Source organism: Miscanthus floridulus, chromosome 4 (genome assembly GCF_019320115.1).
Source record: "Miscanthus floridulus cultivar M001 chromosome 4, ASM1932011v1, whole genome shotgun sequence".
In the NCBI taxonomy this organism is placed as follows: Eukaryota; Viridiplantae; Streptophyta; class Magnoliopsida; order Poales; family Poaceae; genus Miscanthus; species Miscanthus floridulus.
The window spans coordinates 37,753,029-37,768,962 of NC_089583.1; the positions used below are offsets into that span (position 1 = coordinate 37,753,029).

At 50.4% G+C, this 15,934-nt stretch overlaps 1 protein-coding gene across 1 annotated transcript; it reads right to left on the reverse strand.

Annotated features, from left to right (window-relative positions):
- Positions 1–12,184: 12,184 nt before the first annotated feature.
- On the reverse strand, positions 12,185–13,243 carry LOC136551346 (BTB/POZ and MATH domain-containing protein 1-like). The gene has a single exon (XM_066542915.1). The coding sequence runs from the start codon at positions 13,241–13,243 to the stop codon at positions 12,185–12,187; it is 1,059 nt and encodes a 352-aa protein (XP_066399012.1).
- Positions 13,244–15,934: the final 2,691 nt, after the last annotated feature.

Consider the following 15,934-nt stretch of genomic DNA (forward strand, 5'->3'; position numbering starts at 1 on the left):
GCCTGCATAATTAATATACAAGGTTCTTCAGGATTACGACCGTACGGTCTTGAGGACTATACAAAAATTTCCCGTGTGTAATCTTCAGGATTACTTTGTGATTAAATAATATAAATTGTAATAAAGTAAATATGCAAAATTTAAATAAATGCAACGAATAATTTGCAAAAAATAAAAGTGCAATAATATAAAAGATATAGTGGGCTTCAGGCCACTTATTATTTTTACGGACTTTGGGATGTATGTCCGCATAGTGCAGTAGACTTCAGGTCGCTGCTATTTATTTGCTATTTATAGGTTTCATCAGAACCAAGAAACCTCTAGCACAACGTGCGTCGCATCGTTCCAGCTGCCAGCATGCTGCATGCAAGCGCTGCATTAACTCTGCATGCATCTCGCTGGTGCATGCGCTCGCTGCCTGCACGCTGCTTGCATGCTTGGAAAGAAGGCATTGCATTAACGCTTTGGCGTGCAGCTGGAAGACAGGGCATCGCATAGACTCGCACTCTTTCTTCCTCCCGTGTTCGTTTCTGTAGGAACGCACAGTAGGAAAAGGAAGAGGAAAGCGGCGGCTAGCCACGGCCTGCAGGGCCCGTGCCTGCACCGCTCTTCACGCGCTCGCCGGCGGCCAGGGAGCTGCGGCGGGGCCAAGGGCGCCCGCGCGCGCCCGCCAGGGGACTGGGCAGCGGCGTCGGACAGCCAGGAGGGCAGCCCATGCGCGCGCCGCTTGCTGCGACGGCCGGTGAGGCCTGCAGGGCCGGCTCGCTCGCGCTGGCGGCCAGGAGGCCGGCAGCAGCGACGGCGGGGCCGGAGGCGCCCGTGCGTTCGCGCCGTTGGGGCTGCAGCGGCAGCCTGCGGCCGGCCGGGCGCGCTCACCGGTGGCGGCGGCCCCTGCTGGGGGCGGACCGGATCCGCGAGCCTCTCAGGCAGCAGCGGCACTCGGCGTACCTGCGGCGGCGGCGGGGCCCGTGGCTCCCGCGCGCACGCTCACGCGGCCAGCTAGGGCTGGCCAAGGCAGGGCCATGCCGCCCGTTGACGGTCGGGGTAGCACTGGCGGCGGCCTGATAAGGCCTGCTCTTCCGCGCCTACGGCGGCGGCCTGTCAAGGCCTGCTCGTCTGCGCCCACGGCGGTCGGGGGGCAGCTGGCGTCTGTTGGGCACTTCAGGGCCATTTCTTGGCGAGCGGAGGCAGAGCCATCCTTGCATCGCCACTGTCGACACTTCAGGGCCGACGAGGTAGCTTTCGGCGATAGGACGGCGACGGCGGCTGAGCCGCCTTCGTGTCACCGGGCACTGCCGATGCGCCAGCGACACAGTGGGTAATGTGTGTCTGTGCTAGAGTGTGTTCTTGTTCATGTACAGAGGTGCAGATCGTGTATGAATGAACAAGCATGTGAAAGAACCGATTTCCTACCTTCTTATCCTTTTAGCTCGGCAGAGCTCGTGCTGATAACGTTTTAGGAATCGTGTTCTCTGAATTGCAAACAAACACACACAACACAAGAACAGAGAGATGTAGAAGAGCAAGGAGTCTTTCTTTATTTCACTTTCTTCTCTGGTGATTTACAATGGTGAAAGTGACCTCTTTTTTTTTTGCGCCTCTCATCTAGGTACAACTGTAGTATCTGTTCATGGACAGACACACACCAACACCACACACTCACACACACCGCACTCATACCACAAGTACACAAACAGATCCTACAACTGCACCTAGATTCCACGATCGCGTCCTTTGTGAGATCACCGGGTCCATGGATTCGTAGACGACAAGGTGCGTCGCATTCCCTTTGTGGTTCCACGCGCGAGAGGCAACAGAATTATTTTGGGGACTAACCCCGATGAGACACCAGAAAATCGCAGCCAGTGGGGCTCGATCCCTGGCCGGCAAGGTCCCAACCACCGGACCTTGCCACCCGAGCTACGCTCAGTTCTCAGTGACCTCCTATTTATAGCAAAGGAGGCTGAGATGAATACAAAGTTACAGTGTTTGAACTCTTAGACTTTCTCCTCCTCTTCATTTAATTGGCCACCATTCAAAGTCTGTTATTTTTTTTTTGACGGTCAACGGGGGGAGGCGTTCCCCACCTGATTTATTTGATTGGTGAGGCTCTTAATCTCCTCATAATTTACAGATAAATTTTTAGGAAGCACTTCGGCTGTTGCCGTATTCTAAGCAGTTCATACAGTGTAAGATCCTACGTTTCAGCCCTGGCCGGTTCTAGCCATTTCTAATCTATTACACCATATGTCGGCGACTTGCTTTCTCTTTGTTGGAAGTTTGAACCTCCATTCTTCAGCAGCAGTCTTGCATTTCGTTATGAGCTGATCAACCGAAGTTGATTCTTGTCTGAAAACCTTTGCGTTCCTGGTCTTCCATAGTTGCCAGCAACCCAACGCAATGAAGGCCGAGAACTCTTCAGTGGGTATTCCTCCATTCGGTGATATTGTATGCAAAGATTGAGTTGTGAGTTGTAGCATCTACGGTAGCTGAAGCCTTTGCCAGAACATAGTCGCAATGTGGCAGCCGTTGATGATGTGCTCCGGTGTTTCATCTTGCTCGTTACATACCTCACATGTTTTATCAACCAGTATTCTCTTTTTATGTAGCACCGATCTTGCCTGAATTCTATCTTGAAGTAGAAGCCACATGAAAAGCTGCACTCTTGGTGGCGCATGGTTGCCCCATACAAAATTGGCCCTTGGATCATCAGGTTGTCCCTTGGCCTTCAGCAGTTTGTAAATAGCAGTACTGTCCAACCCTGACTCTCCCTTGGTAAATAATGATTTCTGTTGGTCCGGTGCTTGCGATAGTGTGGTTTCCCTGATGATCTGTAGTAGCTGATGCAGTTCCGATCGTGCCCTTTGAGACAGACGTGGAACCAGAGTCCTCTGGAGTCCGGTGTTGATCATCTGGTAGACCGTAGCCTCCTTCGACGTACAGTGGCTGAAGATTGCCGGATAAGTGTCAGCAAGTGCCTCATCTCCATTCCAAACGTCCGACCAAAAGGAGCAGCTGTTTCCATCTCCGAGGGCAACCGATGTGATTGCACGATAGAGCGGTAGAATTTGTCGAAGCACCCTCCAATGGTCACCGTGAATATCCCCAATGAGCGTTGCAGTTGAAACCCGTCCCTGTACCCATTGTGCCCATGCTGAAACTTCGGGGTGATGAAGCTTATGTATTAGTTTGAGCAGCAGGCATATGTTTTGTGTGCCCATGTCCTTGATCCCCAGACCTCCCAGGTCTCTTGGCTTGCAAACATTGCTCCATGCAACTAGGCAGTTTGCCGGGTTTGCCTTTCCTGTTTTTTCTGCACTCCACAGAAAGGCACGTCTTCTTCTATCAAGTTGGTCGATCACTGATGGAGGCAGCTGCAGCGAGCTCATGAAGTAGACCAGTTGAGAGTCCAAAACCGAGTTAACCATCACAGCTCTACCCATAGTGTTCAGTAAGCCTGCTTGCCAAGTACTAAGATATCTGTCAGTCTTCTGGATGTAAGGCGTGTAAGCTGACATTGGTAGCTTGTTCACCGAGAGTGGCAGCCCCAGGTAAGGCTGTGGGAAGGATTCCTGCCTGCAACCCAGAATATGAACACATTCCTGGGTTATAATGTCAGACATGTGGATTGGCACCAACGTGCTCTTGCAATAATTTATATGCAATCCAGAGAAAGATGCAAATTCATCCAGAATTGTTTTTAGAGCCGCAATCCCAGCGGTGTTGCCTTGAAGGACAACTAACGTGTCATCCGCATATTGGAGTACTGCACATGGTAAGCCGGCCTCCGTTGGGTGTTTTATCTCAGCACATCCAGCAATCATACGCTGAAGAGTCTCTGCCACCAGCAAGAAAAGGTAAGGTGAAATCGGGTCACCCTGACGAAGGCCTCTCTTACAATTGATCCAAGGTCCCGGGCATCCATTGACTAGTACTGCTGATTTTGAGGAGGTCAGTAGAGATCTGATCCACTGAATCCATTTGTCATTGAAACCCCTCGCTGATAGTACACTGAATAACCCCTCCCAGTTCACTGTGTCGAAGGCTTTTGCAAAGTCAAGTTTCAGAACTATTGCTGGTTTCTTTCTCTTGTGGCAAACTTGTACCAGTTCCAAAGCGTATACGAAGGTATCAGCGATGGATCTCCCCTTGATGAAACCTGTCTGTTTGATGTCTATAAGCTTTGGAATTTCACCCTGTATTCTCATTGTCAGCACCTTTGTGAGTATTTTGATGCTGCAGTTCTGTAAGCATATTGGCCTAAATGAGTCAACATCCACCGCTGCCGGCTTCTTGGGTATCATCACCATATGCGATCTGTTAATAGGATCCAGACTGAGCTGCCCCCCATGAAAAGCACTCATGAAATTCATAACCTGCTCCTTTACAGTCTGCCACGCTGCTCTGTAGAAGGCCGGTCCAAAACCATCAGGTCTTGGAGCACTGTTCACGTTCATTGATAACATAGCTGACTTGGTTTCTTGCTCAGTGAATGGTGCTGTTATCGATGTGCTTGGTGTGGTCGTTTCTCCGTAGATGTGCAGCAGATTTGCGGGCACAGAGACATCGGGTACCCCGATAATTAACTTGAAGAAATCTGTCATCGCCGCTATCTTGCCGTCATGGCTGACAACTTCCTGACCATCAACCCTCACCATTCTGATATAGTTGGTTCTCAGTCGTTGGGTAGCCTGTGCATGATGAAATGCAGTGTTGGAGTCACATTCTTTGATTGCCCGTTGCTTGCTTCGCTGCTTCCAGTAGGCTGCTTTGGCCTTGATCTGATCCTGCAATGTTTGTTGGGTTTGCTTGCGAGCCTGAAACTCATGTGCTGACAGTGGTCTCGTCTCCTCAAAGAAATCAAATAGTTGGATAATGAATTTACAGTTCGAAATTAGGTAATTGGGTGCCCTTGTACACCTCGACCAGACCTTTGCCGCCGCACGCGTCGACTTGATGCACGAGGCCAGATGCCCAGCGGCATCCGCACGTGGCTGCGTCTGTTGCCAGCCCGCCAGGACAGTGGGGAGAAAGGATTGATGTGTAAGCCAGGCACGTTCGAAACGGAAGAAGGCTGACTTAGGAATGTTTGTGGAAAGCAAGAGCAGAAGTGGAGTGTGATCAGAGGTCGGTTTAGGGAGGGAGGAAAGGCAAGTTAGTGGGAAGATCAGGTCTAGATCGTTGTTAGTGAAGACCCTGTCAAGCCATGCCAGTATCGGGTGTTGCTGGCCGTTGGTCCAAGTGAACAACCGATCAGAGAGGCTGACTTCAGACAGCCGAAGGGCTTGGATGGTTTCATTGAAAGCATTGGATAGCGACACGCTGAACTGGGCGTTGTTCTTGTCAGCAGCGCAGCGCACAAGGTTGAAGTCCCCCAGGAGGATCCATGGACCCTGAATAAGATTTTGTGCTGTGAATTCGCGCAAACCGTTCAGGAATGGAATTGAGCCCGCGCGATCCGACGGGCCGTAAGTGTTGGTGACAGAGAAGTCAAGGTTAGATGCATTACAAATGAATATAGCGGTTATAGTGTTTGGTCTGATGAAATGGTGTTTTAAAGTGAATAATGCTGGATCCCAGGCCGTCAGAATCCCCCCCCCCTTGTTCCTTCAGCCGGCGCAACAACATAGGAAGAGGAGAAGTTTACAGGTAGGAAGGCTCTGGCTTTGAACAAACTTATATTGTCAAGCTTGGTTTCTTGGAGGCAAATTATGGCAGGTTTAGCATCGGTAAAAACACTTCGCACAACACGACACTTGTCCGAGTCACCTAATCCACGAACGTTCCACGAAACGATGTTAAAACAGCGAAAGTTTAGACTCATTTCTGAATATTACAGCAACAACTAGTTTTAGAGAGCGCACGACAAGCTGAAGTCAAGGTAGACAGCAACCGGTTATAGAAGATGAAAACTAAGATAGAAGCACCGCCATTTTTAGTGCTGAAGCGGACATTTGGGAAGCGGTGGACACCGCCGTTGTTGCTATTGCAGTAGGAAATCATATGGCAGCATCAGTCACCACAGCGACCGCGCCGGCGTTCTTGCATCCGAGGTTAGCCGCGGACACGAGCTTGCGCAGCTCCGCCACCCCCAGGGGCAGCTTGTTCCGTGCCATAATGTTTCGCTTGTTGACGTGATTCTTGAGCGTCCTGGAGCACCCAGACAGAGAGTTGAGGAGCGCCTTGCGTTGAACCACCTGAGCGGTCATGTCCACGAAGTTAGCCGGTGCCTTGGCCGCAAGGCGCGAGCTGGTCCTCCTTGTGACGGTGGAACCGTCTTCGACCGCGCCCTCATTAGCAGCGGCAGGAGCGCGTGGGCGGCGGCGGTAAGTGATGATGCCCGGCGGCGGTGGTAGCGTGCAAGCAGTAGGGGATGCGGGCAAGGGCGGAGGAGCAGCGATGCTTTCCGGGCGCGTAGGTCCCGCATCGCCGTCCACGGCGGTGGTACGCTGCACAGGCGTCGGCGAGCTTGGCGGCGACAGCGAGGAAAGCATATGAGCTATGGAGAAAGCAAGGCCAAGGATGACCTGGGCAGAGGGCGCCGCGGCCAGCTGCCGTCCCCCCAAAGGATCAAAAGCATATTGGTGGTTGTTCCCCAGCACTTGGCTAGGCCGAAGCGGCGGGTACATCTGGTTGTAGTAATGAGGCGGCGGGCGCGCCTGCTGCTCGCGGCTGACAGGACCCAAGGGGCCAAGGCAAGGACCAATGGGTGGAGGAGCAGGGGGCCCAAAAAAGCGCGCCAAGTTCCCCTGACTGTCAAGCTGGTACTCCCTCGGCCAAACATGGATGGGCAGGATTTTGGCCACGCACCCATGTCGTCCAACCCCCAACGGGGCGGAGATGCGCAGTTCATAAGGGATTTCAAGGCGATCATTGACCTCAAGTAGGAGACGGAGCGATGAAAAGTTATTCTGGGTCAAGCACTCTGGATCGATCTCAGCCACATTGCTGAAACCCCGGAAGCAGTCATGAATCTTGGTATCATACCAATGCTCATTGGGGAAGTCAACCACGGCCACAAAGGCTAGCCAAGTCAGGATACGGAAGAAGCGGTTGGAGGTTTCCTCTGGTTTAAGAAGCAGCAGAGTTCCCCCCACCCCACTGATGGGTCCGCGTCGGAGCAGGAAGTCGCGGTCCCCGACAGATGCGCAATGAAGGATCATCGCGCCCCGAGAGGACGGAATGAGATCAACAGATAGGAGCGGCGCCACAGAGCGCAGAGCATAACGAATGAAGGCACTCACCTCCGTCATGGGAACAGGTGGCTCGATGAAGGCAAACAGGAGCCGCTCAGTAAGATCATCGCGGCCAAGCGACACCCAAGCATCAGCATGTCGGGGTCGACCCAGCATCCAGGAGTCGCCATCAGAGGCATCAGAGCCGGAGTTGTCCAGCTCGCCGCTCTCGTACTCATCACCGGAGTTCATCTGGCCGTCGACGCCCTGATTGATGAGGCCGCTGCGTGGCGGCGCATCGTTGCTCAGGTCGTCGTTGCTCAGCCGCGCCGGCTGCTGGTCCATGCGCAGCTGCACGGGCTGAGCACGCGCAGTCGGAGACGCGGCCGTGACCTCATCGCTCGGCACGCCACGGACCACGAACTTGTCAACGCACAGCGACGAGAGCGGACAGGACTCCCGCGCGAGAGGAAGGATGGACTGTGAGCTCAACACCTCCACAGAGAGAGGCCCCGCAGAAGTGGATGCCACCATGTTAGCAGGAAGAAAAGCGGTGGTGGGCGGCATGTCTTCCTCAATCCCCGATGAACGCGGCGAAGGATTAGGTTGCGGCGGTGGAGGTGCGGTAACAGGCCGGGCGTGGCTAGCATGCGCAGAGCGCGAGGAGGCAAGGTTGCGGAGGGTCGGCGATAAGCGTCGCGCAGCTGCGCGGATCACACGGCGTAGCGACATCCTGCACTCGTGGCTCCGATGGCCTGAGAGCCGGTAGCGACGGCAGCGGACTGGGTCGCGGCAGTCACGCACCCGGTGATCAGAAGCGAGGCAGCGGAAACAACCGTTGGCAGGAGCCAGGGGTTTGAGCGTTGTAGCAGGCACCGTCGACGCGGGCGGCGGAGTAAGTGCTGCCTGGAGATACGTGCGTGGGCGCTGCGAATTGAAGGCGCACGCGCGCGACGCGACATGCATGTCTGCCGCAGGCGCAGAGACACGACCGCACGTCGCTCCCCTGGTAGGCAGCAGAGAGGGATGGGAAGGGAAAGGCAGGGGAGGTACAGTTAAAAGATACGATGGAACATTTCCAAACAGAAAATCCGGTGGATGGGAGCCAGGCTGTGACACCGCATTTCCTAGCTCGGCAGACATAACAGTGGTTGGTGGTTCCGTACGGCTTTCAGTAAATGCATCTTCCATAGGCAGGGGTTGGGGTTTGAATGGGGGCAGGAGGTTGGAGGCTCGCATCGCCGCCGCCATGGAGTGGTGGAGAAGGAGCTCAATAGAACAGAACCGTAGGAACCCACGAACGACGAGGACGTTCGCAATGTTTTGATTTGAGACCGTAACCTCAAAAACACCGTCGTGAACGCAACGCACACTTAGCTGACTCGGACAAGGCGCTAACAGAAAGTGCATCGAGTTCCTGATGAAGAAGACATTGTACCAGGGGTCACGGGAAGGTGGAGTTACCCAAATGTTTGCCGTAGCCGGAGAAGGAGCGAGGAGGTCAGGGATCGCAGTGTCGAAGCAATCGGAGAGGAGTTGGTTTTGTAGGTCGAAGCGGTTTGGCGGTGGTGGCACGACGAGGCGTCGCGGGCGGGCAGCAGGCCCCGTTGCATCAAGGCGACGCTGAGCGGGCGGCGCTGGAGGTCCAGGCTCATCGGAGGGCGCACGGGCAGGTGGAGGAGGTGGGGTGGGTGGGGGCGGTGGAGGTGGAGGCGGTGGTGGTGACGATGGCGGATGCGGGGGAGGTGGCGGGGGGTCGCCTCCCGGGTCACCATTGCCAGGGCTCTCGAGAGAGGGAGCCATCGTCCACAGTCTGTTATTCACGTTGTCTTGGACTTTGATTCACAACAGGTTTCACATCCACAGCATGCATGAACGGGATATATATATATATATGTTTATACTTGGATTAATCATTGAGCCGATTCTCTCGGTGTCACATTGAAATTGCTGAATTTTCTTGTCAGCCATTGAAAAAAAATAAACGTGGCTAGCACCCGGACGTCCAGAGTCTAGACGGACGCACGCGCAGCCCGCCCCCGTTGGCCTCGAAACGCCCCGCACGCTCACCCCGCTCTTGATGCTGTGCTCGCGGCTTCTTCCTAGCAACACCACTCCCCTCTCTCCACGCGGGCGTGCGGGAGCCGGGAGCCATGACGAGGACGAGCACGCCCCCGTCCGCAGGACCCCAAGTGCACCATGACTCTCTAAACACACCTCTGAAGCATGAAACACTTGAATGCAACATACATCTGAAGCAAATGTAACATTTGGAACATACATTTAAAACATATGTTTGAAACATACACAGCATCTAGATATATAAACACACATGTAACTTGCAACATAAGACTGAAAACAACTAAAATCATTGGAACATACTCTTGCGACATGTATGAAACATATGCAACATCGAAATAAAAAAACGTTTGCAAACATACGTCTGGAAACAGATGAAACATTTTGAACAAACGCTTGCAACATGCCTCTGAAATATTTGTAATATATGCAACATCTCGATCTACTTTTGCAACATCCGCATAAAACACTTGCAACATACCTATGAAACACTTGAAACATATGCTTACAACATGCGTTTTCACACTTCTTCCGTACGACGCAGCGCAGAGCAGGGGGACGCCCAAGGATGGTGGCGTGGCTTGTCAGCGGCCAGCTATGCCCGGCCAACGACGAACCCCTCTCTTGGCCACCTGCCCTGGGCATAGCGGAGGACGGAGCACAGCATGGCGTGGCGGGGAATGGAGGCACCGCGGGGGATTGGGGTGCCACGGGGAATGGCAGCGGCGGTGCGCCAGAGTGGGCCGTGGTGCAGGATGGAGGTGCCGCGGGGGATGACGGCGGTGGCGTGTCAAATTGGGGTGGGCGTCCACGCTGTGCACGCACGGAATGGGGAGAGGAGCGTGGAGGAGCGGGGGATGGGGCGGATGCGCCGCCACCGCGCTGGAGAAGGGAGTAGCGCTATCTTTTTTCGAAGAAGTGGACTGACGAGCGGCGCTAGATAAGGCAGAGTGTGGGCGCGCGGCGTCAAGACAGACGGGCGCCCGCGTCATATCATTAGGGAAAAAATTATCCCCTGTATGCCAATTTGAACGTATTTCGTTAGTCTTTTGACCGACAGAGGCATTGAACGAGCACCGGAACTGCTTGAAATGATCCTGATGCCCCTAATGAGACTGATGAGTGGGACCTACCAATCCTTATCCTTTCACCGTGACACCAAAACAGTCGTATGGTCATGGCTTCAGCATTCATCTCCCCCATCCGTTCTTCTCCAAAATCGGTGTGACTTCTAGGCGATCGCCACTTGAAGTACCGCAAGGTCATTTCAAGTAGTTTCAGTGCTCGTTCAGTGTCTATCCATTAAAAGACTAAAGGAACATGTCGAAATTGTGGCATACAACGGATTTTTTTTTTCAATAGCTAACAAGGAAATTCAGCAATTTCAATGGCACACTGAGACGTTATGAAATTTCTAAAAGGAAATTTCTAAAAAATAATAAGGCTGGGCTACATACCAAAATGAGGAGGTCTATGAATCGGGTCTGATCAAGGTTAGGAATATAAGGCTTAGTATTTTTCATGATTTAGCTTAAATGTGATTGAAATGAAATTTGAAGTTGGTTTAGGATCCAATACCAATGCTCCTTCACAATTATTTTACAAAAAATAGGCACAAATAGTTTTACGAAATTTCCAAACTCATTTAAAACTCAAAAAACAAATTGAATTCATATTTGAACTAGGTTTTTGAATCATTAATGATTTAGCAAATTCATAAGCACATTAAATGCATATGCTTATATTTTTATGTACGTTTGAGGAAAGGTTTTCCAAAGTGGTATTTAAAATCTATACAAGAAAAATATTATATTTACTGAAATTTAAAATTTTCAACCTTTTAGTAATTTTTCTGACATGTTAAATTAATGGATCATAAATTTTACATCATTCCTTTTATATCATATACTTTTATAGACGATGCAAAAACCTATATTTAGATGTAGGACCTTTGTCCATAGGTAGGCCATATATACTTGCTTTATCCATGCTATAATTTATAACAATACAAATTTGTCATAGGTACTAACCGAACAGTAGTAACAGCAATATGTTGTCACAATATTGTAGTGTACTAGTCTATAACGTTTTTAGTTTGGCCTTAGTGACGGTTTTTGTGACGTTTCGGAAACTATTTGTCACTATTTTGACTTCATACAAATTCTTACTACACGTTCCAGAGAAAAACATCATAAATCCAAGGCCATGCGCGGTGGAGGCCCTTTAATGTTGTGCGGAGGTGGGGGCTTTGGCAGGAGTGGTCATCCTCCCTCACTCAGTCACTCATAGAGCCCATCGAAGGGTAAATTCATGACACATCCTTGAACTCGGTAAAGGTATCATTCTGATTTTGAGTCTCGTCGGCTCCAAATAGGTATAATCTAATGTGTACGTTGACATAGCATATATACTGATTGTGTATTGATGTGGCCTTGACATGTAGGGTCACATGTCAAGTACAAAGTAGAATCCTTGAACGTGGCCTACCGTACATACTAGATTATTAGACATGAGGAGAGAAAGCCTTGGCCATTTGGATACTATCAAACACATGAAACAAAGTTTAGAGATCCAAAAATATCAATTTTAGAGTACATGTCATAACTCGGTCGTGCCTAATAATTATCTTAAGCATCTAAGGGTATTTAGCACTTAAAATTTTCTTCTTCTTTTTTTCAAAAAACTTGCATATCACTTTCTACACTTCTTGGGCGCTGCAGTGTTCTCCCGAATGGTCCGGTACACCTTTTGCGAATCCGTGAATCCAACCATGCATGTTGACAAGATCACAATGCAATTACTACATCTAGAAACAACAGAAGTGAACGAAGAACAATGTAGCAACTACTACTATAGGTGCTCGATAATATTATGAAGATAGAGTCATTGAAAAATTAAAGACAGAATGAAAGAACATCCCGTTGGACGCTTCAGTTGGTTGGTCGCCGCGTAGCCCTGAGGATATCAGTCAGCACAGAGGGGCAGCTTGCTTCCAGGTGCTTGTACCCCTCAGTCTCCAGGACGGCGTCAAGATATCCCGCGATGAACTCGACGCAACTAGCCTTGAGCTGCGAGCAGCCATGCTGCTCCGCTAGCGCCAGCGTCGTCGCCGCCATGTCGACGGTGATGCAGTCAGCGAGCCTGCCCTCGCAGATGAGCTTGAGCCTCTGCAGCCCGTACCTGTCCGCACCGGCGAGCAGATGCTGCGCCCTCGACGTCGCGTCCTCGCCCTTCTGGTCCAGGTCCAGCGCCGTGTCGGTGTAGATGAAGCGTAGCAGGGCCTTGAACGCCGCGGGCTCCATGTCCTTCACCTCGATGCGCTGGCACGCCGCCTCCTTCATTCCCCCGAACAGTTCCGCCATGAACACCGGCGACCTCGAGGCAAGAATGGCCTTGTGCGCGGCGAACTCCTCGCCGGACACAAGGAACGTGACGTCCGCGCCCGTCCCCTTCTGCAGGAGCTCGCCCAGGTGCCGGTGCAGGTCGAGGGACGGCAACGCAGCGTCTGGGAGGCGATCGCGATCCATGGCCGTCGCCGCAGTATTCGGCGCCGCCGGTGCTCCTTTGAGCACGGTGATGCTAGATTGCACGGTGTAGGAATCATCCGCCAGGTAGCCAGATGCCTCCAGATCCTCTCGTGCCGTCACCTCGAGTGCACCGGAGTAATCCCCGGACTTGTAGAACTTATGCGATATGCTCTTCTCCTCCGACGGCTCCAGCCTCCCGGCCGGATCAACCAGGCGGCAGCTGAGCTTGGCCTTGACGTCACCGCCGAGCGCTTCGGAGAGAAGGACGAGATTGAGAGTCACCGGCCGATGGCGGCCCGCCCAGTGATTCTTGGGACGCCAGTGGACCTCCCAGTCGTGGCCACCGACGGACAATTTCTTGGACTTGATCAACTCGCCGTCGCTCATGGCCATGGTGACCGAATGGCCTACCACCTTGAGCAGGAGGTCCTTGGAGCGGGCAACCTCGGTGAGGTTTTGCATTTGCATGGTGGGTGATTGGATCATTTGGATGACAGGGATTTACAGTTCTACACTAGTCTCTACAGTAGAAGTGGCGACGGCTCGGGTGCTTCGTATACACGCCGTTCGAGACGAGGTCAGGTTGACAACTACGACCGATTTTTTTACTATTTGGCTCTTTTTTCAAAAGTTTCTCTCAAATAGACCCCTGGCGGAAAGAATTCCAGAAATGGACCCTTGGCTCGGCGGCAGAGTGACTGGCGCCGAGCTCGGCGCCACGGTCACTGGCGCCGAGGTCCTGGGCACGGGAAAATGGCCTGCTAGGGGCTCGGCGCCAGAGTGACTGGCGCCGAGCTCGGCGCCATAGTGAATGGCGCCGAGACACCTGCATTTAACCCAACCTGCACTTCTTCCCCGAGCTGAATTTTGGCTAAGTCCCTAAATTTACCGTGAGATGGATATATAAAATTTTGGCTAAGTCCCTAAATTTATCATAAGATGGACAACTTAGAATTTGACTAAGTCTTTAAATTTACCATAAGATGGACACCTGATTTTTTGCTATGACTTGGAGACTAGAATTTTACCATGACTTGACATTGACAAATTTAAAATTTTACCATGATTTGGATATTGAGAAATGTGGCTAACTCTAGAGTTTTACACTGACTTGGTATTTGAGCACTTAAAACAACATAGAAATACTTAGGATAAAAATGATCTAGCGTTCATGTTGATGAACGAGCCTAAAAATGTTTCTAAGTGTTGAATCAATAGTTAATACCCTTTTTATGATGCAGTTTTGACCACAGTAAAACTATAGTTTCTTTTCTAGATATAAAGTTTGACCTTTAATAGAAGTTGTAGTTTGAGTTGAGTACAACAAACTTTATTTTTGGACCTAAACCTAAATCAGTTTGCGATATTTTATCTTCCAAGTTTGTATAGCAACTCAATTTAATACCTTACTACGAGTTTGAGTACTCTCTGATGGCGTTTGGGGTTCCATATATGATGATGGGGCATTCATTTGTCTCAGATGCTTTAAATCATTTACTTACCTGAGTCCCTGTGAAGTGACAGGATCAAAGTCAGGAACGATTGCCAAGGTGTCGATGATGATACGCGATAATTTGCTTCATAAACAATCAAAATCAAAACATGAGCTGCAGATAAATTTGTACATCTCATATAAGCTAGATTGTGAGAAATTGGAGAAGTAAATTTGGATATATATGTCAATGTGATTTTCAAATCTAGAATGTCAGCCACTATGCAAAATGTAAGCAGATATTAGAGCACATAATACCACAAAACAAATACGTATAGATCGTGGATGTGGTGCAAAATCCCGACTCACCTAGGACTCTAGAGAAGAAATCGCATCTTTTATGCCCTGTTCTTCTTAACTCTATAGAAGCGACAGTGGCTAAACTCCTGTAACCTGGTCTTCTCTCTGCTGGGGAAGCCACAGATGATAGATGAGAGCTGCTGGCTGCTGCGAGTTCATCAGGTCGTGGTCCCACCACCACGTGACATCGGACTGACACCGACGAACAACCATGGCGCCACCCAAAAGCCTCATTTGAGTGAGCTCGTGGTCATATCTAAGAGAGAACATGCTCAACTCCGACAAATAGATCTGTGATGGACAACCAAATTTTGTCAGGAGTTGTTGCGCTCTATGGAGCGATATGGCTGAGTAGGAATGATATGGTGTTTAACAAGGTTAAAGCTAATACTTCCATGACAACAAAACAAGTCTTGTCAAGTTTGGACTTAGCCACGGTAAAAAATCAGACCATCTCATGCTAAATATACATACGTCCATCTCATGGTAAAATCACAGATTTAGACAGATTGTAACATATCCAAGTCACAATAAAATTCAATATGGCATTGCCATGGTAAAAATTCAAATTACATATCTATGGTAATTCTAGTCTCTAAGTCATAGAAAAAATTCAGACTTAGCCATTTTTGCATATGTCTGTCCCACGGTAAAAATCAAATTTGACAATGTCCAAGTCATGGTAAAAATCCAGGCTTAACAAATTTCAGCATGTCCATCTCATGGTAAATTTAGGGACTTAGTCAAAATTCTAAGTTGCCGGTGATTGTGAGGTAGGGTGAAGTGGCGAGAAAAAAACCCGAGACGGAGGAGAAATAAGAGGAAGAACGCTCGGGGAAGAAGTGCAGGCTGGGTTAAATGCAGGTGTCTCGGCGCCATTCACTATGGCGCCGAGCTCGGCGCCAGTCACTCTGGCGCCGAGCCCCTGGCAGGCCATTTTCCCGTGCCCAGGACCTCGGCGCCAGTGACCGTGGCACCGAGCTCGGCGCCAGTCACTCTGGCGCCGAGCCAAGGGTCCATTTCTGGAATTCTTTCCGCCAGGGGTCTATTTGAAAGAAACTTTCAAAAAAAGAACTAAATAATAAAAAATTCGGCCACTACGAACGTCGTAGCTTTGTGTGACCTTTCAAATTCCATGCTGAGTAGTCCTCCAAAAATGCATGCATTTAACTTCTGGCTAGCATTGTGTGACCGTTCAAATTCCATGCTGAGTAGTCCTCCAAAATACTTGACTAATATTTGTTCAAGACGGAGGAGTTTTCATATCAAGCAGAAGAGTGCGTTTTTTGGCGTGTAAGAATTTATTCTAATTTTTGTCGCTCCATAGTTTGTAAAAAGAGAGTCCGAATTTGGACAGAGCA